Source organism: Rhinopithecus roxellana, chromosome 5 (genome assembly GCF_007565055.1).
Source record: "Rhinopithecus roxellana isolate Shanxi Qingling chromosome 5, ASM756505v1, whole genome shotgun sequence".
NCBI classification, from domain to species: Eukaryota; Metazoa; Chordata; class Mammalia; order Primates; family Cercopithecidae; genus Rhinopithecus; species Rhinopithecus roxellana.
The window spans coordinates 17,755,828-17,778,409 of NC_044553.1; the positions used below are offsets into that span (position 1 = coordinate 17,755,828).

The 22,582-nt window shown below is 46.4% G+C and overlaps 1 protein-coding gene across 3 annotated transcripts in view; it reads left to right on the plus strand.

Moving 5' to 3' along the window:
- PCSK6 (proprotein convertase subtilisin/kexin type 6) overlaps positions 1 to 22,582 on the plus strand; it is a 188,852-nt gene that overhangs the window by 47,503 nt on the left and 118,767 nt on the right. For all 3 annotated transcript variants that reach the window (XM_030930124.1, XM_030930125.1, XM_030930123.1), the window contains exons 2-6: positions 93 to 197; positions 11,647 to 11,757; positions 12,278 to 12,421; positions 13,672 to 13,748; positions 15,701 to 15,789. In XM_030930124.1, coding sequence (XP_030785984.1) covers positions 93 to 197; positions 11,647 to 11,757; positions 12,278 to 12,421; positions 13,672 to 13,748; positions 15,701 to 15,789 — 526 coding nt within the window. The remainder of the gene's footprint in view (positions 1 to 92; positions 198 to 11,646; positions 11,758 to 12,277; positions 12,422 to 13,671; positions 13,749 to 15,700; positions 15,790 to 22,582) is intronic.

Genomic DNA, 22,582 nt, shown 5'->3' on the forward strand with positions numbered 1-22,582 from the left:
CTCAGACAAGGGGGAGATTCTTGTGGGGTGGAAGATTTTGGAAGCTGTTTGTGAGACTATTAATTGATGTTATTCTGCTTCTTGTCTTGCAGATTGGAAACCTGGAAGATTACTACCATTTTTATCACAGCAAAACCTTTAAAAGATCGACCTTGAGTAGCAGAGGCCCTCACACCTTCCTCAGAATGGACCCCCAGGTACAGATGGTCAGAATGCTTTCCTAAGGGCTGGAGGGTTTGGGTCTACAGTCCTAAAAATGGCAGAGTCTGGATTTTAATGTGATTCTGGATAGACATGAGTTTTCCACATTCACTTTAAATACAACAAGACAGGTGTAGCTACATATCAGACCATCTGAACTCAATCATGTGAGTGAAGATCTCTCAGCATTCTGAAATCAACAAAATACAATAATTACTGGAGATACATATATGAATCTTATCTGTAAAACAAAAACTCTAAGCAATTCAAGCAAGTATTTTAATAATGAAATTAGAGATCAGGCAGGTGGATGTATTTGTGGTTGCCATAACATGTATGTTAATGATTACTATGAATTTGAAAACTGACATTTTTTCCTCAAAGATTCACATGATCTTCAGGATTAAAACAAGTGTGATTTGAAAAGAAGCTAACATGTTAAATTGTAATATAATCCATATTTATTGGGTGGTTAATTATATTTCCTTTCTGTATAGACTTGAAATTAAGGTTTGACAAATACCAATCAACAGATACTTGTCAAGATTAAAAATTTAAGATGGCCAAGTGAGCCTCTGATGAATTCAATTATTTGGTATTTTTGGAATATCTGCCATGCGGCTGGCTCTGTCCACACCAGGGCCCGTGGAGCTGGCGGCGGGGCTGACAGAAAATGAAGCAGGAAATAGAAAGATATGTGATATATCACAGGGCGATGAGTGCTGAGAAGGAAAATGAAGTTCACGTGAGAAGCAGTAGCAGCCCCAACAAGGAACGGAGGTCATTGGTAAATCATAGTTTTAGGTCACAGAAATCATCTTCTCTTAAAAGTTAATTTATGTGCTAGATGTTTGTTTGGGCTCCCTAACCGGTGCACTATACTATTTCAGCTATTTCCAGAAAACACTTACAGTAAAGTTTTTATGGAAAAATGGGTTCTTGGTGTTGCCCCAACCCACCTACTTCAATGACAGTCAGGGCTCTTTTTGTATTGACTGAGCAGGGATTGGTTGGAGAGACACGCTATCTCTGGGCTCTGTGTCTGAATTATCCTTCTCTGGGGGCATCGCATGGTGAGGGTTTTGATTGGTCCTCATGGAGGAAGTGGTCCTCATGGAGCTCACCCATGGACCTGGGCTGTGAAAAGGCAGACTTGTCTTGAATATATTTCTGGATTGGTTTTATAGGTGGATGGTTGGATGAATGGATGGATAGGTAGGTACGGATAAGTCAAATGAGACAGATATAAAACATTGTGCTAATTCCATTATTCCTTCATAGCGAGGGAAGGAGTTAACTATTTACTAAGGGATGACTGTGTGCTTGGGCACTTTACATGCACCATCTCACCCCATCACATGGGGGTGAGATTACGTCTACTTGTGCTTACACCATGGAACATGAAGGAATGTTTTTCAAAGGGGCCAGTATATTTAATCCTCTAGGAAAAAAGCCAGATTGTAGTTGTTCGTTCCCAAAGAGTGAGGCACTTGGGGAAGTGTGGATCAGTAGAAAACTGAGCAGCAGGGGGCCTCTGTACAGGGTGCATAGGCTGATCCCGGAGGAAGCGTGAGTTCTGTGAGGTTGGGAGACTGTCATCTGTCATCTTGGAGGAAATTCTAAGCTAGGAAAGAGGTCGATGCAGGACCCCTCCACACTTTCACTTTAAACAAGCGCTTAATCTGCCTTGTGAAGAAACATCCTCATTCTTCAACTGAAGTCTTTTGAGTTGTTGAATTGCTACCATGCGGATAGTTACAATGAAAGCAAGCTGTTTGCATGCAGGAAGCCCCTCTCATAGGCATGCTCTGAGAAGAGACGGGGACCGTGGATTTCTTAGTGTTCTTTCCATGAGGCCTTCCAAGAATTAATAAAGCAGATTCTTAATTGTTAGAACTAAGGCAGAGTCGAAATAGGAGACTTAATCTGTGTTTTGACTGTATCCTCTGTTGTTGGTGACTATCTTAAAACTTTCAAAGGTACTCAGGTTGACTGCTCATCCCTTCCTTCCAAAAATATTAATGGGGCACCTGCTGAGTGCCGGACCCTGTGCCTGAGTGACGCAGAGCTTCCCAGCAGGTATCTGTGCTGCTGAGTCCTCAATGAAGATGGGGGTGGAAGACCTGTGCGTAAGCAAGGCAGTCTGAGGCAGCAGAGACAGACTCTGTGGAGGGCTTGAGGGCCACCATGCCCTCGACCTGCCTCCTCTCTGCAGCACCTGAGCTGCTTGATTGACCCATTTGAGGTGTGTTAAAAGTCCTATATTCAGTTTGGGTCCGAGGGTAAAGCATTCCCAGGCATTAGTTGTCTCCTTGAAGCCAGCAGAAGGAAGGATAGAGATTTCCTAGGCAAAGGCTACCATAGCAGTTAAATTTTTTCAAATAAAAATCTCCTTTTCACAGAGCTTCTTAATAAGCTGCTGGCAAGGCTGCTATCGATGCATCCTGCCAGTAAAGAAGAAAGGAGAAAGGAAGAAAGGTAAACAGCCTGGGCATCCCAGGCCTTCCTGGAACTTTCATAGGATTGGCTGATTGTTTCTCACAGTTCTAATTAAATGGTTAGCCCCGGGGAAAGCACACAGACATCTGAACGAATTATGAATTCAGAATCGCAACTGAAACACCTCTGTTTAAATTTGTCTAGCTTTAATGCAAACCAAATCAATTAGCTGTCAGTCTGACTAATATTTACTCTGCCCAGTCATTACGATTAAATATTTGGTGAAATTAGCTGTTTTATATAAGTATTTAGTGTTATCTTTTATCGCAGCGCATCGGAACATTTTCCTACATTGGCAAAGCATTTTTGTGATACCTTCACATCGGGAGAGCTGTGTAATTAATATCATTAACAAAAGGAAAGATGATTTAATATTATTCAGAAACTTTGGAATGCAAGGCCGCCATTGTGTTCAAATGACCAAACTGGAAATGAATGTTACGGGGCCTAGGATGAAGTTCAATCAAATGCAGATGGTATTTTATTTTAATTAGCTCCAGTCCCTATTGTATAAAAGTGCTTTGATAAGTGATGGAATTTACAATCCACCCCATGTCACATAAAAGCAGATAGAATGTACATTTGTGAAAGCAAAACAAAACTCAAGGGGGGGTCAACAGCAGGACTTTGTTAAGCACGTGTGTGTGCATGCACACTTATTAGGCATCTTCTTTGCACTGATCCTGTACCAGAATGGTGCAGTCATTTTCCTTGCATTCTTAATTACCTTTACTTGATGTTTTTCTTGCCATCTTTGAAAAGGGCCATTTTGCTCAGATTGCTTTGTTACTCAGCCCTAGCCTTGGAGGAACAGCCCCAGTATTCTCAGTGTGCAGTTATCGGTCGCTGGGTTTTTCCAAGGCTTGTCATTTAAGCAAACTGAAAGCATTTGTTTTTAACTTGTTCTTTTGCCAAAAGTCTGGAGAAGGGTGGATATTACAGAAGCGTCGACCAATCACTGAAGGGGCTCACAAATTTTTTTAAAATTACTTGTTCTGATTATGTTCCAAGCTGGCTTATACTTAGTCGTTGCAGCCTGTGTCTTCCAGACCTTACATTTTAGCATGATGACTTGGGTTCAGCTCTTTCCTTCCCTACAGATCTCAGCCAGATTGGTGATGGAAATGGGAGGATAAAGATGTGAAGAGGGAGCCTTGGTGGCTCCTTATAGGGCCGTAGGAGGCTTCGGTTTGATGCTTCATTTCAGTGCTTTAAAGTTTAGAAGTTGCAAAATGATTGCAAGGACCAGAGAAGGCATTCTGTTTTGTAGGATGGGACTTTGCCCCCAGAGTTTAATCAAAGCTCAGGTTTCTTTCCAGCAGTGATGCAATGTTGAAGTAGATCTTTCCATTAACCACAGATGGAATTTTATCTAACAGTTTTGTGTGCTAGAGCAATTCAAAGTGCAAACAAACAGAAATTTCCTGACAAGAGCACAGAGACAGTAAGTGACCACATTGGTCTCAGGGGTTGATGAACTGTGTAATGGACTGAGGGCAGGGCCAGGCAGCTGCCCAGGGCCCAGTGGATTTGTCCACATGGGGACAGTGGACTGCTCCCCCATGAGGGTGATCAAATGACAGTGAGAAGCTGGCTGTTCACATTTTAAGTACCACCGAGCTGGTTCTAGTGGTATGGCTACTAGGAATTGGTAGAAAGTTTGAATGTGTAAATATACCTTAAAAGACCCCACACCATTTTATTCTTTCACCTGAATGCTCTGCCCTTCCACTTAGATGTCTCAAAGACAATTCAAAGTCAACATGTCCCAAACCCAGCTCACTGTCTCTGACCCAAGTCTGTCTCAGAGGGAAGCACTCATCCACATTTCACTGCAGTGCCGGTAACCTCTCCTTCCCCGCTACACTTGCTCCACCTCCTGTACAACCCGGCCCTGCCATGTCCTGTGTCTCCTGCCCTAGGCCCAGCTCCTGTCATCTCTTGCCTGCACCACTGCACTGCCCCCCTTGCTGGCCTCATATGGGCATCCTTGCCCCAGCCAGTCACCTCCCATGCTCCTGAGGGATCCTCTGAAATACATGCCTGATGGTGCCACAAAGCTGTATCTACACCTCCCAAACCCTGCTTGTTCTGGTCTCCGGTGGCCCCCTGAGTCCCAGACACCACTGGCCTTTAAAGTCCTCCTTGGATGACTTTCACTCTTTTTCCCTCTGCAGAGCTTTTGCACAGATGGCTCCCCACCTTCCCCTGTTGTTGCTGTCTTCCTTACCTTCCCCTCTGGGCTCCAGTAGCCCTGCCACCAGGAAGCCTGCTCAGAGGCTGCAGACTTGGCCTGCTCTTCTAGCAGAAGTATGTTTGTATTCTAGATCTGGCCCTGGAGTAGGAGCACACAGCAGTGTTTGTTGGGAACGATGACTAGTTCAGTTTGTTTGGGATCTGTCAGGGACAGAGACAGAGTCGGCAGGGGAGCTGCAGGTGGTTCCTGGGGGACCTGGATTATCAGGCTTGGGAGGGCGTTCAGTATTCCAGAACCAGAGGAGAGGCGATGGGAAGGCAAACTGACCGTGCTCTGCGGATGCATCGGGAGAGAGGAACTTGGAGTTCAAAGCATGCAAGCCCATCTCTTGCCAATGCAACAGGAAGTTATCAAGGGCCAAGGCCACATACCATTTGTTTTTAACTCCCTTACAAGTCCAGCAGCTACCCAGAGAACAGTAGACAATGCTTACTGAAGCATATCTCAAGTTCCACAGATTTGGTTCACATAAGCAAGATATGTATAACGTAAGCAACTTCTTTCTATGTAAATACTTTAGAAGTAAATTCTGACCCACCTTGGCTAAATTATAGAAAAATCCTAAATATAGTTTGAATCGACAAAGCTGTATCCTGTTTTGCTGGAGCTAAAATAACAGAGGTACGGACAGTGACTGGGTATCAGATATGTTGAGCAGCGTCGGACTTCATAGGTTGTTAGTCAGCTGGGGCAGTTGTAACAAAGTCCCATAGGATGTGGGGGCTTCAACCACAGAAATGTATTGTCTCGCAATTAGGAAGGTGGGAAGACTGAGATTACGGTGTTGGCAGGGTTGGTGTCTTCTGAGGTCTCTTGCAGATGGCTGAATTCTTGCTGCATCCTCAAATGGTTGTCCCTCTCTGCGAGTGACTCTGTCCTAATCTCCTCTTCTCATGGGACACTGGTCAGATTGGATTAGCACCCCCATCATGACCTCATATTAACGTAATTACCTCTTTAAGGCCCTTATCTCCCATTAGAGTCACATTGTGAGCTATCTGGGGTTAAGATTTCAACATAAGAATTTAGGGGTTCACAGGTCAGCCCCTAACAATAGGTGAAGCCGGACTCTGGCTGCCTCTTCTGTTGTCAGTGAGTGGAGGTGGGTGGCGGGCAGTAGGGGGAGGGGCACCTTCTGTCCCCTTTCAGCAAAATCAGAACTAACTTACAAATGAATAGCTTCACTTTCCCAAAGAGCTTTCACACACACCGTCCCATTTCCATCACCGGCAGAGTGAAGACTTCCCTCTCTCATGACCGTTAAGCAGGGGTCTTCTGGCACCTGTAGTTCAACTTTGATGGAACGAATTCAAGAAATGGTCTCTACACTGTTACAGTTATGGCTGCAGGTGAGGAAGTGGGGAGGGAGCTGGGCTTGCAGCTGCCTGGATGACATGGGAGGTGGTGGTAGGGGTGGCTTTCTAGGCTGAGTTAGAATGTCTTTTATTTTTGGGTTCCTCCTCCCCCTCCTCTACAGCCCAGGCTTACTCACTGGGTTCCTGCTGTGTGGTTGCCATGGCAGCCTGGTGTTTCCCCCAGCCCCACCCCAAGGTGAGCCAGTGCAGCGCCACAGGTGGGCCTGGGCACCTCACTGTGATGGGCTCTCATGAAACCATTTAATCATCTCACTTGTGGTGATGGTCCCCTTGCCCTGCTGGAAGATGACAGCCGTAGTACCGGTCCCTCACTCAGGGAAAACTTTGATCTGCTTTCTACCTCTGTCTAGCTTGGTTCAGTGGTTTTTAGCCATTTCGGGGGATCACAGGCCCCTTTGAAAAGCTGATGAAAGTTGTGGGGCCTCTCGCTCTCCGGAAGAAAAAAGAAATCATGCTCATGCTGGCACCATTTTGTCAACAGTTCTAGGGTTTCTGGGACTTGAGCCTATCCTTCCACTCCTTGAGGGACTGTGGGATCCAGGGCAAGAAGACTCCGGCGTGGTGCATTAATCATTGCCTGTCAGTGAGAGAAGGGCCACATTTCACGTTATGCAGTGACAGGCACTTGTCAAGGAGTGGGATTTTTCTTTCTTTAAATTCACCTCTCAGCCTTCTCATTTAGCTCTTTAGCTGGTTGGATGTTGGCCCAGCAAAGTGCTCAGAGCAGTCAAGGTTGATAGGAATCGAGATCTAAGCGCCATAGACTATTGAGTGCACAAGCTCTCAGAGAGGGACTGGTCCCAGCCACGGCTTTACAGCTTGGAGGCAGAGGCCCAGGCAGGGTGCCCGCCTCCCACACAGAGAGAATAACAGGTTTATTTTCTATGGTGCTCTGATTGATCTCTCCTGGAGGAGCCTTTAGAGCTTGGTGACTCCTGGGTGCAAGGTCTGGCCTCTGACTCCCTCCCTTGATGTGCCCTGGTATACAGTTAGGGCTGGCTTGCTCACAGTTACAGAATAAAGTAGCCTTCACTTTGATGAAACCAGGGAGAAAAGAGAAAAGAAAGAGCGGGCTGAGCTGTCTCCCTTGCTTTGGCTACAACTGTGCAGAACCTGTGTGAACCTGGTGTCCCCAGCCCTGCTGGTGTGTACTTCAAGGAACCTCAGCAGCTTGACTCCCTTGATGCTGTGTGGGACCCCTGGACCCCTGGGGGAGGGTCTCTGTGTATGCCCTTTGTGGCCTTCACTCCATCTCAGAGCAAAGACTGTGAAGCCCCTCTCCTTTTAGGACTCTCCAGCTCCCAAGAACTTCTAGGGGCCTTCCTGAGCCACAGCAGGGCCCCCCACAAATAGGCAAGGGCTTGAAGTTAGGGCAGGACGTGGTGGCTTTGGGTGGAAGTGCAAGTGGGAGGGATTTCATGCTCTCTTTGGTGACACTGGCTCATGAGTGAAAGTTTCAAAACACCCACCCCTGTTGCTTGTCACACCTGGGACTGATGTGTCAGCAAGCTTCTGGCCCACCTGTGGCCCACAGGGAAGAAGACATGGCGAAGTCTGCCCATGGCTGCTTGCTGAAAGGACACTTGGACAAGGATCACAACTCAGTGGCACGGACAGCCTGTGACATGGCAGGCCGTTTACTGGAACGTGAGCAGGGCCCCCTCCTGGGTCTCTGCTTGTTGTGTTACCCTTTAGGAACATCCTTAGATTTTACCTCACCTTATCAACAGAGGGACAGTCAACGGATGCCTCATTTTAACTTGACTTCTCAAGAAGAAAGCTGGAGGAAGCACACACTACAAAAGAAAGAGTTGCTGTGCACTTGTCTTGAGAAGATGCTGAAGCCTTCTTCACGGTTAGAACTATAAGTATGCTGCATGTTTAGCAGGAGACGTACATTTGGGAAATAGAGAAAAGGAAAAAGATCACAGTGAAGTTCTATCTTCAAAATATGACTTTGAAGAAATCCTGACACTTTCTACAGATTTGCAGAGAAAGATGGTTTGTGTTTGGGCTAGAAGTGGCATTTGGCAAACCTTGCCTTTGCCCCAAATCACCTATAGTTGATCTTCCACAAAAAAAGTCAACAGATGTCATCCAGCAGTCATTAAGACCTAATCACATTTTCTTTTTCTTCTTCTTTTTTTTTTTTTTGAGACAGTCTCACTCTGTCGCCCAGGCTGGAGTGCAATGGTGCAATCTCCGCGCACTGCAAGCTGTGAGGGTTGCTTCCGTTCGATGGGAGAGCTGGAGTTTTAGTCACTTGTTTTGGGGCTGGTGACACACCTCTGACCTCCACAGAGTGTCCAGGTGGCTCCTGGTTTCACCCCGAGGGGGCATTGAAGGCAGAGCTTTGCATCCCAGCTGGGGAGGGGAGGGAGAGGCACTTTGGTCCTGGCTGGGAACCAGGTATATTCATGCTGATCTTCCCAGAACCTAGCGCCAGAGAAACAGGAAGACTCAGTGCGTTTTTGTTGAGTGACCCACAGAATAAGTGACCCCAGGATGCCTGCTATCCAGAGACATTGGGGAAGGTGAACCTGGAAAATGACTTTCTCTTTGTGATGGGTAGGAAGTGGGATCCGGGATCCCCTTGTGCTGTCCTGGAGCTGAGTGAGAAGGAAGGGAGTGACTGGAACCCAGAGGAAGGGACAGAGTGACTGCTGGGCGAATCAGCCTCTGCGACTGCACTGTCTGCCTGCACCTCATCTCCACAGAGAAGCCCCCGTGCCTGGTCAATCATCTGTTGTACAGCGTTCAGTTCCGTTGGCCTGACAGCACCTCACTTGCCATTGGAGACTTACAATGAGAAGGTCTGTTAGCAGAGAGAGGGCTGCCCCTGTGACCACACCAGAGAGAGAGCCCCAAACTGTGCTGCAGGCCCCAGGCTATCACAGCCTCCCTCAGAACTGTATGCCAGTGATGTGGGGTTTTTCCCAGAGCCCAGCAAGGGCCAGGGGCCGGGTTGCTCAGGCTCTTCCTTCCTGCCGAGGAACACTCTTATGACTTCTGGCTCTATGCTTTCCCACATCTCCCAGCTGATTAGTGAGGCGTCATCCACTTGGGCTTGGAAGGGCAGAGTGTGCCTCCTCCTCTGACTGGAAGTGTGGTCTGGTGGGCACAACAGTTGGAAGGGGCTGGATGTTGTTAGAACAGAAAGTGAGTTCGGGGCCCCTTAGCACAAGCAGGGCTCAGCCTGGCAGGAGGGGCAGAACATCCCTGGGAGCTTTGGGCTGCGCAGGATCTACATACCACTGTATTTTATAATAGGGTGCTTAACAGATTATGAAATATTGTTTGCTGCATCTTAGACCAGGTAAAAGCTTTCTAGTTCAGGCAGTAATATATGGGGACATTGCAAAATGCCATCAGCAGGTATTAGGAACAAAATATCTCATTTTATAGTTTTATTTTCTGTGGAAGTATCTATCAGCGGCCATTATAAATTATCCAGGACTTGGTGCTGAGGATTTTTTAAGTGTCTGACGTGAAATTGATTTTGAGCCCTTTGCAGTGTTTCTAAGGCGTCTGGTCTGCTGGTGTTTTATAGACAAATTACATCGGGATGGGACAGGCTGGGATGCCTCTCTTCCGGCATTTTGTCCTGGTACACCAAGGATGCCTTGGAGATCATCCCCAGTCCTAAATGTGAGCTATGTATGCAGGTGCTCAGCTCTCCTGGGTCAGGATGATGTGGAGAGGCCGAGGCTCAGGGAGGAGGAAGGGAAATCTTATCCCTTTGCCCTTGGGTACCTTTACTCCCTGCCTGTTCAGCCTTAGGTAGCTCTGTTCCAGCTTCCAGCACACCCTGGTCACCAGCCTTGGGTCACCTTGGGGCCCCTCCCCCTCCTCTTGTATCCTCACCTTCCTCTAGCTGCCTCCTCCGTGCAGCCTGCTCTGTTTGGAACTCACATCATACTCTTGATAGGTGGGATCCCCTGAATGTAGTGCAGACTCCTCAAGAGCACAGCCCTGCTGCCCATCCTTATCCCGCCCATCTCAGGCCCCAGAGCCAGGCTGAACCCCAGCTTTGAGCATTATACAATCAGGTGGAGCTGCCATGGTAAGACCAAAGGAAACATTCCCACTCAGGGCCCATGAAGTCTTTACCCCAAGAGCCTTTTAAAATGAAAAAGCTTTTCTAACTTGAAAAGAATGTGTACACAGGATGATAAGAGCAGGTGTGCTCCAGGCACTGGTCTAAGGGCTTTCTGTGTGTTCGTATATTAACCCTGTGGCAACCCATGACTGTCCCCACTGTGGGGGTGGACACCGCCCTCAGGCCATGGATGTCCACTGCCAGCTCTAAGTCACACAGCCTGTGAGCACGGGGCTGGGCTTTATTGCAGGTGGCCTGGTGCCTTGATCCTTGGTCTTAAATATCAGTGATACAGCCTTGTGAACTTTTTTCCTTGATCATGAAAACAAATCATGCTAATTGAAAGACAATTTATGACATCCTGAAAGTAATTGTAAAATTTTAAATTAGCAATAATGTCACTACCCAGGAATTGATGCTACTACTATTTTGCTGTATTCCTTTCTAGATTTTTCTTTGTGCATGTTTTGGTACCATGTTGCTGGTGGCTGCCAAATTTTTCAATATATGGCTTATCATATTTACTTATGTCCTTGCTGTAAAGCAAATTCCAATGCCGATTAACCAAACACTTTCTTCATTCATTGCTTTCCCATGTATGTATTTCCTTTTTCTTCAGGACAAGGGTCACCAAATAATTTATTGGCAACTTCACAAGACTGGCTTCCTTCCTTCCCTCCCTCCCTTCCTTCCTTCTTCTCTCTTTTTTTTTTTTTTTTTTGACGGGGTCTTGCTGTGTTGCCCAGACTGGAGTGCAGTGGCACAGTCATGGCTCACTGGAGCCTTGACTTCCCAGGCTCAAGCAACTCAGCCTCCTGAGTAGCTGGGACTACAGGCATGTGCCACCATGCCCAGCTATATATTTTTTTTGTAGAGGTGGGGTTTCACCACGTTGCCCAGGCTAGTCTTTCAGGCGATCTTCCTGCCTCGACTTCCCAAAGTGCTGGGATTACAGGTGTGAGCACTTTCTTTCTTTTAGTATAGCGACTTCAAAATCTATCAGAGTGGTGTTATTTCTTCCTCTGTATATACAAACAAGTTCTCATCTTTCAAATGTAGTCACTTTGAAGTGAAAATGTCCCCAGGAACTTGCCATCTAAAATATCTATGACACAGATATTCATGCACAAGGAAGCCTGTAGCACCTGCAAAGAGGCTACATGAAATCAAGAAATCATTTCTAATATAAACAGTAATTGCATTTCTTCTGGTAGGTGAAATGGCTCCAGCAACAGGAAGTGAAACGAAGGGTGAAGAGACAGGTGCGAAGTGACCCACAGGCCCTTTACTTCAACGACCCCATTTGGTCCAACATGTGGTACCTGGTAAGTAGGATAGGACCTCTCTCTGCCCCAGGACACTTGCCCTGCCAGGTCTCTGAAATGGGTTAATTTCCCCCCAATGAAGCTAAATTCAAACATCTCCAGACAGACACACTTCACCTTGAGGGTGTAAAGCCCCTATGTCAAGGCTGTGCAGCACCAGCTTTCGTGTGGATTTTTTCTGAAACTATGCACACAGCCTGGGGTGGGGGCTCTTTGAGAAGGGAAGCAATTTGATGCAGGCTGTATGACTAAATGGCAAAGCCAAGCCCCTGGACAGAGCTCCTGTTGGGAGGCGATGCCCTGGGAAAGTGATAGATTGAAGGTGCAGAAAAAGCAAGGGAGCGCTCTGCATGAGTCTCGACCTGATGGGAAAGAGCATCTCTGCTATATAAGCAGGGATAGATGTTCCCTCCTTATTTACTTGCAAGCCTAAGCATCTTCCTGTGGGATGTGCACCGAGTGTCAGTTCTGCATCTGGAATGTCCATGGTGGGGGGACTTTGTGTCTTCTGTGCTTACAGCATTGTGGCGACAAGAACAGTCGCTGCCGGTCAGAAATGAATGTCCAGGCAGCGTGGAAGAGGGGCTACACAGGAAAAAATGTGGTGGTCACCATCCTCGATGATGGCATAGAGAGGAATCACCCTGACCTGGCCCCAAATTATGTAAGTCAATCCTCAGAACTGACATGCAAATATACTCAACTGTGCTAGTCATTAAGTAAATGCAAGTTTAAAAACAGTAAGGTCCCATTCTCCTCCAACTCCCATTAAGTTAGGCAGTAAAGAAAACTATGCTGGAGAGAATTAGGAAAATGAATATTCTACTACTTGCTACTGTCAGGGGCAAGGGTTTTGCAGAGGGATTCATCCACATGCTTGCAGAGTCACATATACTTTTAGGAATGGAGCCTAAAGAACTAAGAAATGCATGGAGGGGGATCATCAGCGTACAGATAGTAGCAACACGAACAGTGACAGGGTAACAGCGTGAAAACATGGTCTCTAGGCCCAGAGTACCTGGGTTCCTATCCTGGGTCTGCAAATGATTAGCTCTGAGATCTTGAACAAGTTACTTCTCTGTGCCTCAGTGTCACCATCTGTATAATGGGTTCATAAGAGAACTGGTCTCTCATGGAGTTATTGTAAGGACTAAATTAGTTAAATGTAAGGAAGCAAGCTTGGCATATAGTAAATATGATAAATGCTTGAAATCCTCTAAGGGACCTGGGTGCCTACCAGTGATTAAGTAAACCATATTGTATCCATCTGACAGATCATTATGCAGCCCTTAGAAATGAATTTTGCAGACTATGTCAACAACACTGGAAAGCTTTCATCATATATTTTAAAAGGAGGATGTAAATTATGTGAATACTATTATTACAGTTATATAAACAAAAGCGTACCTATTGAAAATATAAAGTTAAGGAAATTCTGACACACATGGCAACATGGATAAACCTTGGACGTTATGCAAAGTGAAATAAGCCAGTCACAAAAGGACAAATACTGCATGATTCCGCTGACATGAGTGACTCAGAGTAGCCAAAATCTTAGACAAAAAAGGTGGAATGGGGTTTGCCAGGGCCTGGGAGAGAGGAATGGTGAGTTAGTTTTTAGTGGATATGGGGTTTTGCAGGTTGGAGAGAGTTCTGGAGATGGGTGGCAGTGATGGTCGCACAACACTGTGAATGCACTTAATGCCACCGAACCATACACTCGAGAATGGTTAAGGTGGTATATTTCCTCTCACGTATATTTTACCACGATAAAAACATATAGGAGATTATAGCTATAGTAAGAGGAATCCCACATGTGGTTTCTCTGTTTGCCAATAGAACATAAAATCCATTTAAACAGAGCTGTCATATGCCGCGCCATTTCTCCTCACTCACCAAGATTCCATTTCTTAGGATTCCTACGCCAGCTATGATGTCAACGGCAATGATTATGACCCATCTCCACGATATGATGCCAGCAATGAAAATAAGTATGTCACCACCTTGCCTCCTCTCCCCGGCTTCTCTTCCCCTCCCTGCAGCATCGCTATTGAATGTGTGTGTGAGGGAGCTGGAGAGGCGGTGACTGCCGGTGTATCTTCCCTGCCTGGGCGCTAGGCAGGCTTATCCAGGAGTCACAGCCCATGCCAGGCACAGCCCTTCAGACATGGCCAGCTTCTGTGGAGTTAGCCTGTTCCTCTGAGGTATCACCATTGGCGGGCGGCTAGAAATGTGTCCAACTTTCTTGGAATATTTTAAAAGAGAAGCCCTTAAGTCTAACAGTCTCCATGACCTGGTGTGTGAAGACAGCAGTTTGGTCTATTTGAGCACATAGGTCACATGCCTGAGCTTTTGTGACTGTGACCTTAGGAATGAGGTAGAAGGGGCATGAGTGATGCTGGATAGACCCAGGTTCAGATCCCAGCTCTCCCACTTACTGGCTGCGTACATGCTGGGTGAGCTGGTTGAAAATTCATGTCTTGGTGTCTTAGAGGCTTGTCCAGGTCAATGACGTCCCCTACATCACAGGGTCACAGGAGGGGTCAGTGAGATGATGCGTGAAGAACGCACCCAGCAGATTCTCCAGAAATGGCGGGTGTTTTTGTGTCACTGTCACTTTGCAAGTGGAGGCAGTGGGGTGACAGAGCCCAGGTGACTTTGCAGTATAAATGGCTGCCCTGGGCTTGGTCCTGGGAGTTCATTTGCTGTCTCTTTCCTTTCTCCGTCAGCATGCCCCATACCCTGAGCTCTTATCATTCCTCCAAAAATATTTAGAGGAAAATAATAAAAGCCTTCTTCCTCCCCATTGTTGACAAGATGCTTGCTGAGGGGGCGTCCCCGATTATAGTCTTTTAGTTTGTGGTTGCTTTGATTCTGAGATTCACAAACGGATGCACAGGCCACTGGAGTTCCACACAGCAGGCTGCAGAGCTCCCGGGAGCCTGCAGCGCCCCAGTCTCATGCACGTCCCAAGGTGCCCTTCCTGTTGCCAGTGAGGACGCCTGGGGCAAAGGAGGAATGATCCACATACCATGCAGTGACCCTTGAAGGGTAGGATTCAGTCCCATCCTGAGCCATCCATCGAGCTCTGTGACCCCGGAAATAGCCCTGGCCTTGAAGCTGTGTAGCTTCCAGGGAAGGACAGATGACTCTCTTCCAAAGGGCTGCTGCCTGGGGCGATTTTTAAAGGCGGCTTTAAATTTGAATCAATGATTTCCATCCTCTGTGGACTCTTCTCAAAGATGTGCTATTTCAAGTTGCTCCTATTTTGGCCCCCGCTGAAGGAATTGACCCGATGTGGCACATCAGAGAATGGGGTCATTACTGAGGAAAGCAATTTGTTTTTCTGGTCATTTCTTCATAGTCCCCCAGCTGCTGAGTGTTTAATTTAGAGCATTCTTCCTCAGCTCCAGCTTAAATGGCCTTAGAAGCACAGGAAGGGCTGCCTCAGGGTGAGCATGGTGTTATAGGCGCATAGGGGATGAGGCAGGTGACATCAGCACCAGTCCGTTCTTTCATCCTGCCGGGCAGCAGGTGTCCATGCTGCCAACCACAGGAGACATGGGGCCGAGGTGGCGCAGCACCCACCCTACACAGCAGTGGCCATGTGCCAACTACACGTGCTGGGAGGAGGAAGGTATAGGGCCACGGGCACTGGGGCAGGCACCTTCCTCCAACATGGGGGTCAGGGGAGGCATCCTGGAAGAGGTTACCTTGAATGAGCACTTGCCACATTCAGGATGCCAGGAAGGGCTGTACCCAGGCTGACTTGGTGCCTTCTCTCAGAGTGGGGTTGGTGGTGAGAGGGGCTGCAGGAAATGGGCTTTAATGACATCTCTGGGCTTCGGACAACTGACTCTCTTGTTACATTGAACTGAGCCATACACTGAATTCGCTGAAACTTTCTGGGCTGCGTCCTCACTTGGTTTTTCCCTTGTTTCAGACACGGTACTCGTTGTGCGGGAGAAGTTGCTGCTTCAGCAAACAACTCTTACTGCATCGTGGGCATAGCATACAATGCCAAAATAGGAGGTAAGGCCGGGCGCAGCAGCCTGCGAGCTAAGGGGCCTGGGGCGGGGGCAGCTGGAGAGCTCCCTGTCCGCTGGTCTCAGCAGCCTCCTGTCCTTTGGCCTTGGCCATGTCAGCAGGCCCCTGGGCCAGAAGCAGCAGTGCCATCTGTATCATGGCCCAGGCAACTGGCCCACAGGGACTGGGGCCTCAAAACAGAGGAACTACTTACTGTTTTGCCTGAAAAGCCATTGCAGTTCCCATCGGAAGGGTACTCTCTCTCCTCTGGTCCTGCTGGCCTGGCCGCTGACTCCTAGAAGGCTGCATTGATTCCCCGCTGCCAATAGCCTTCAGTGGCTCCCTGTCACTTCCCAGACAGAGTCACAGCTTTTACCTGGGACCAGAGCCTTCCCTGGGTTCCGACTCCCACTCAAGCTTGCTGGACCACTTCTCCTGCCCCTGCCCTGGCCTTAGAGGACATTTGTCATAGTGTCCCTTAGACACATCTGGTCTTCCCGATTTATGCCTGGGCTTGAACCATTCCCATCCCCGCTTCCCCCTGCCTCTCCACTTGGCTCCGTCCACCTGTGCCTTACGGCAGTTCATGCCTGCTCTGTTCTGTGAAGTGCTCCCTGGATCCAACTCTCCCCCATCTCATTCACCAGGGAGTCAGCTCTTCTTGGTCCCTTTACAGAGCAGCAGCTGCCCCTGACCCTGCGTGCATCTGGCCTTGCTATTTAGCTTCTCACACTGGTCAATCAAGCTGCCCTTGCTAGGATGAGGCTTTGGAGTAAAGTGTTGAATGTCTTTCTGCTGCCCATGGGAGCCCAGCAGTGTGACAGCTCAGTCACCAAGTGCTCTGAAGGCCCCTCTAGGTGCATGTCAGTGACCCGGGAACTGAGCAAGTGGGGGCAGCAGAGAGGAGTGCCAGAGAGCCTCCAGGGACTGCGGCTTCACCCAGGAGACCTGTCTGCCTCTCAGTTCGAAGGTGCTCCTGCTCACTCAGGTGGCTGCAGTGGGAAGCCACCTTCCCGGGGCACTGCCGTTCCTGCCACTGAGCCTTGGTGAGGGTGGCTGCAGCCCCTTTGGCTGCACTTATGAGCAATACCAGGCAGGGAGGTTGGGCCAAGGTTCCCTGGATCACTAGTCCTTGGGGGAATTTCTTGTGTTTCGAAAAGAGGGTCCTTAGCTTTTACTTCGTTTAGGACTCTCTGCCTGTCTTTTCCCATGGAAATCTTGAAAGTGGCTTGAATTTTCATTTTATAACAGAATTAACCCCCAAGGGCGTGTTCTGCGAACAAATCAGGAGACTGTCAAGTGGCCTTACTGCTTTGTGGATAGTTCTTGCACACTGAGATATATAAGTTCTCCCTGGAGCCTTTGATGATGGGTGCAGAGCCCTGAGATGTCTCTCCAGGAGCTGTAGAATCGGGCCAACCTGGGTGCCAGTTCCATTCCCACCATTCACTGACTGTGTGTCCTTGGACAACTTACATAACCTCTCTGAGCCAAGGTTTCTTTACCTGTGGGGTGAAATGACCATGAGGCAGCTGCCTCCCCAGGTTTGTTATGAGGATGAAGTCAGATACCATGTGTGAAACCATCAGCTTGGGCTAAGTCCGCAGGGGGTAACTGAACTCCTCCTTCCCTCTTGCTGAGACTCTCAGTGGGAGAATAAAAACCATTTGTGTCTCTTTGAGTGAGGGGTGGACCCCACCTTTAGGGTTGCTTGAGCCTTGCTCCCCCAAGTCCCTAGACTTTGAGCATGGCATCCTCTGGGAGCCGTTGGAAATGCAGAATCCCCACCCCAGGCCTACTGAGTCAGGGTCTGCATTATAACAAGATCGCAGGGGATTTGTCTCCAAGTGACAATTTGAGAAGCACTGGTTTAGAGCACTCCCTGGGATCACACAGGTAGGTAACACTTATGTCATGGATTGTGGGGTGGAGTCAGTGGAAGTAACATGCATAAAGATCCTCCCAGATAAGGTGCACAGTAAATACAGCGTTATCATTAGATAGTTCTACACTCATTGCCAAACTCTTTCCCTACGTTCCCCAAGTCCTACAAGTAAAGGTGCTCCCTCCAGATTTGGAGAATGTAGGGATAGAATTTGGCATGTGTTTAAAACAACAATAATAGCAATGCACTGTGGGTTTATAATGTAGGAAGTTATATATATACAACAGCAGAAATGGTAACAGTGATGGTGAGGGGAAACACTCTCTTAGATTTATACATTATACAGAAAGTAGTATACTATTAATTCCAGATAGACTGGGATAAGTTAGGATATGCATTATAGTCTCTTGAGTGACAACCAAAATTAAAGACATGAAAAGGAAGAGCTCTATGGTCAGCTCCAGGGACATCCCAGAGAAATTCCCTGTTGTGTGCCAGCACACTCAGAGAGGGAGGCTGTGTTAGGGCACCCCACCCAGAGGTGGGCTCTGAGGGAGAACCAGGAGGAAGCGGGGTGGCTGCCTATGTGGAGGGGCTAAAGCTGTTTGCAACAGCTTTGGAGCCAGTGGCTATCACCAGATCCTTGGGTCAAGGCCAGCCTCAACCCCACACCTACCTTGCAGAGAGGTGTGAGCTCCACCTCATGTCCTCAATCTTTATGTGGCATGCTGACCCCAGCCCCATGCCACAGACCTAATTGTCTCCTCAGCACTCTCACAGGTAGTCAAGTCCTCTCATGTCAGGCTCAAGCCATACCCTCATGCTCTGCCCTCACAGAATGCCTGCTCTGCCGCTCCTGGGCTCCCATCTGCCCCTTTAAACTTCAGTACGTGGTCCTGTGCCATCTTCCTTGTTGGTTCCCTCCAAAGACATGCTGAGCTCCTAGAGGCCCAGAACTGTGGCCATCATCTCTTTCTTCTCTGTCAATGGCATACCCAATATTACACATGCAGCATGTGCTCAACCATATTCAATGCATTAATTTAAAAATATCCCTGTTACACACATCCTAACTCATCCCAGGCTATCTGGAATTAATAGTGTACTTTCTATTTAATGTATGAATCTAAGGTTGTTTCCATCCACACTCACTGTCATTGTTTGTGCTGTTGTTTTTATATATTTTACTTCCCATATTATAAACCCACAGTGCATTTCTGTTATTCTTGTTTTAAACACGTGGTTGACTGCAAACTGCTTATGAAAAGAAATACACTTACCTACATGTGTACCATTCCACTGGTCTTCCTTTTTCTAGCTTCAGATTTCCATCTTTCCATTTATCTTCAGCCTGTCTCCAGGCTCTTTGGTATTTATTGAGGTTATCTCTCATCTCTTTTGGTATTTGTTGAGGTTCAGGTATGCTGGTGAAAAATTCTCTCAAATTTTATCTGAAAGTGGCTTCTCTTCATTTTTCTTAAAAGAAATTATGCTGAACATAACCTTCTAACTTTTTTTTGTCTTTCAACACTCTAAAGATGTTATTCTATTGTCTTCTGTTATCCATTGTTTTGGATGATGAGTCAATTGTTAATTGTCATCCTTATTGTTGTTCCCTTTTAAGTAATATGATTTGTTCCTATGTCACCCAGGTTGGATTGCAGTGGCACAATCATAGCTCACTGCAGCCTTAAACTCCTGGCCTCAAGTGATCCTTCCAAATGAGCCTCCCAAGTATCTGGGACTACAGGTGAACACAACCCTTCCCAGCTAATCAAAACAAAACAAAACAAAAAACAACTTTTTTCCTTGTAGGATGAGATACTGCTATGTTGCCCAGGCTGGTCTCAAACTCCTGGCCTCAAGTGATCCTCCCACCTCAGCCTCCCAAAGTGCTGGGATTACAGGCATGAGCCACCATGGCCCGTCCCTATAGCTGCTTTCATAGTTTTATTTTTTTAAATATCTGTGCTTTGCCTGTGGCTCTAACATTCTTTTGTGTAGTTTTCTTCATATTAATTCCAGCTTGAGTTTTCTGTGCTTCTTAGTGGGTTATTCTTTTTAAAGAAAACTTGGGGGAAAAATGTCAATATTTCTTCAAAATTTTTAGTTCTATTTTCTTTCTACTCTCTGTGGGCACAGTTATAGTTGTTAGATTGCTTAATACACCTCACAGTTTACTGAGGTACTGTTCATTTTTTTTAACCCTTTTTTCTCTGCTTCAAATGGGATGATTTTTATTGAACTTCAAGTTAACTAATCCTTCCTTTTTTTGTTGTGTTCAGTCTGGTCTTTAAAAAAAGTTTTCAGGGCTGGGCATGGTGGCTCACACCTGTAATCTCAGCATTTTGGGTGGCTGAGGTGGGTGGATCACCTGAGGTCAGGAGTTCGAGACCAGCCTGGTCAACATGATGAAACCCCATTTCTACTGAAAATACAGAAATCAGTCAGTCAGGTATGGTGGCATGCGCCTGTAATCCCAGCTACTCGGGAGGCTGAGGCAGGAGAATTGGTTTAAACCTGGGAGGTGGAGGTTGCATTGAGCTGAGATCATACCACTGCGTTCTAGCCTGGGTGACAGAGCAAGACTCCATCTCAAAAAAAAAAAAAAATTCAGATATTTACTTTTCTGTCTTATGATTTCCATTTGACTCTTTTTTTTTTACTGTTTCCAAATCCCTCCTGTGTCTCCGTCTCTTCCCTCATTATATCTATCTTTTATTTTAGACTCTTTAACATGTTTATAAGAAATACTTTAAAGTCTTTTGCACTTAATTCCAGTATCTAGGTCATTTTAGGAGTATGTTTATAATGACTGAGTTTTCTCTTTACAGTGGGTCATATATTTCTCTTTCTTTGCATATGTCTAGTAATTTTTTATTGTGTGGTAGATACTGTTACATCGTAGAGACTCTGAATTCTGTTGTCTTTGAATACCATTAAGTTTCATTCTAGCAGTTGGTTAAATGTGAGCTTGTGGAGACCTGATTATTCTTTCTTTTAATGGTTATCTTTCTGATTTGCTCATAGCCTTAGGGAAAATCCTTTAGCCCCAGGATATAGTCTGTACTCCTAGACTATGACCCTTTTGGTATTTCAATGGAAAGCCTGAAATGTTTAAACCCAGACCTCTAACTTAGCAAGTCTCAAACTCCAAATGGACTGCCCTGTAGTGGGCAGCAGCTGAAATATCTGCTCAGCTCATCCAGCCTCTCAGCTGTTGTTTTCCTACTGGACTTCTTAGAGGGTGGCCCATGTATAGTTCAGGGTTCAGCCAAGTGATTGTGAGGAGTTTATATGTTCTCTTCTGTAGTTCTCTCCTTTCTGAGATTCCTCCTCTCGATTTCCGGCTGCCCTGACAGTCCCAAACTCTATCCCCTGACTCCTCTGGAGAATAAGATAACACTTTACTGTGCTTTAGTATTTGAGTTCTAGCCTCTCTGCACCAAAAGAAATGGAAATTTCTCTCAAGAGGAAAAGTCATGTCAACTTGGATCATACCCAGTATGGTTTGTCAAGAATTGAATCCCCTGCCTACCCTCTGCCTTTTTCTGGTTCTTCTTCAGTGCTCTTAAAAAGTTAATTTTTTCTAAGTAACTGTTTTGTTCAGAGTTTATAATTGTTATCTTTAATAAGAAGAGTTAGTCTGATATATGCAACTCTGTCATTGTTGAACTTAAAACTTGTGGTTTATAGTTCTTTATCAATTAGATTGTATATTAGTTATCTATCGCTGCATGGCAGTCATTCTAAAAATGTAGCTGCTTAAAACAACAAACACTTGTTTTCCAGCACAGATAGTGGCTTTGCTGAATGTTTCTGGTTCAGGGTCACTCATGAAGTACCAGTCAAGCTGTTGGCTGTGATTGTAGTCTGAAGACTTGACTGAGTCTGGAGGATTCACTTCCAAGATCAGTTACTTACGGGGCTGTTGGCTGGAGTCCCTGATTCCCCACCATGTGTACCTTTCCAGAGGGTTGCTTGAGTGTCCCCATAACGTGGTAACTAGCTTCCCTCATAACGAGTGATTCAGGAGAAAAAACAAAACCAGATCAGCAGTGTCTTTTATGACCTCATCTCAGAAGTCACGCAGCATCTCTTCAGCCATTCTCTGTGTATTAGAAATGGATCACTAAGTTTAGCATACACCCAAGGGGAGAGAAATTTGGTTGCACCTTTTGAATAGTAAGGTGTCAAAAAACCTGTAGACATAGTTTAACCAGTTTTCTTTGTAAAACTGTGTATTCCTTATAAATGTTGTCACATAAAAATAATTAAATCAAATGAAAGAAACAGAGGAACTGTCCAAATTATATTAAGAAATAGCCAGGCATGGTGGCTCATGCCTGTAATCCCAGCACTTTGAGAGGTGGAGGTGGGCAGATCACCTGAGGTCAGGAGTTCCAGACCAGCCTGCCAACATGGTGAACCCCTGTCTCCACTAAAAATACAAAAATTAGCTGGGTGTGGTGGTGGGGACCTATAATCCCAGATACTTGGGAGGCTGAGGCAGGAGAATTGCTTGAACCTGTAAGGTGGAGGTTTTGGTGAGCCAAGGTTGTGTCATTGCACTCCAGTCTAGGCAACAGAGTGAGACTCTGTCTCAAAAAAAGAAAAGAAAAGAAAAGAAAAGAAAAGAATACACTCCTTCAGCCCCCAATTTCCCTAGTCATGTTGCCTTCAGGTGCATTAGCACCTACCTTGGGGAGAAATTTTACACTCTCAGGAATCCACAGAGGCACGTGTCATCTTCATTGTTTCCAGAGAGGGGTAGTGGTGTACCCTTGTGTGTTCACTGGTCCCTGATGTCTTTCATTTTAGAGATACTTTAATTTTTTATTAAGTTGTCAAGCTGTACAGTGATGATTTGTGCCCCCCTTTCATATATAATTTTTTAATAAAAATCTGTTTAAA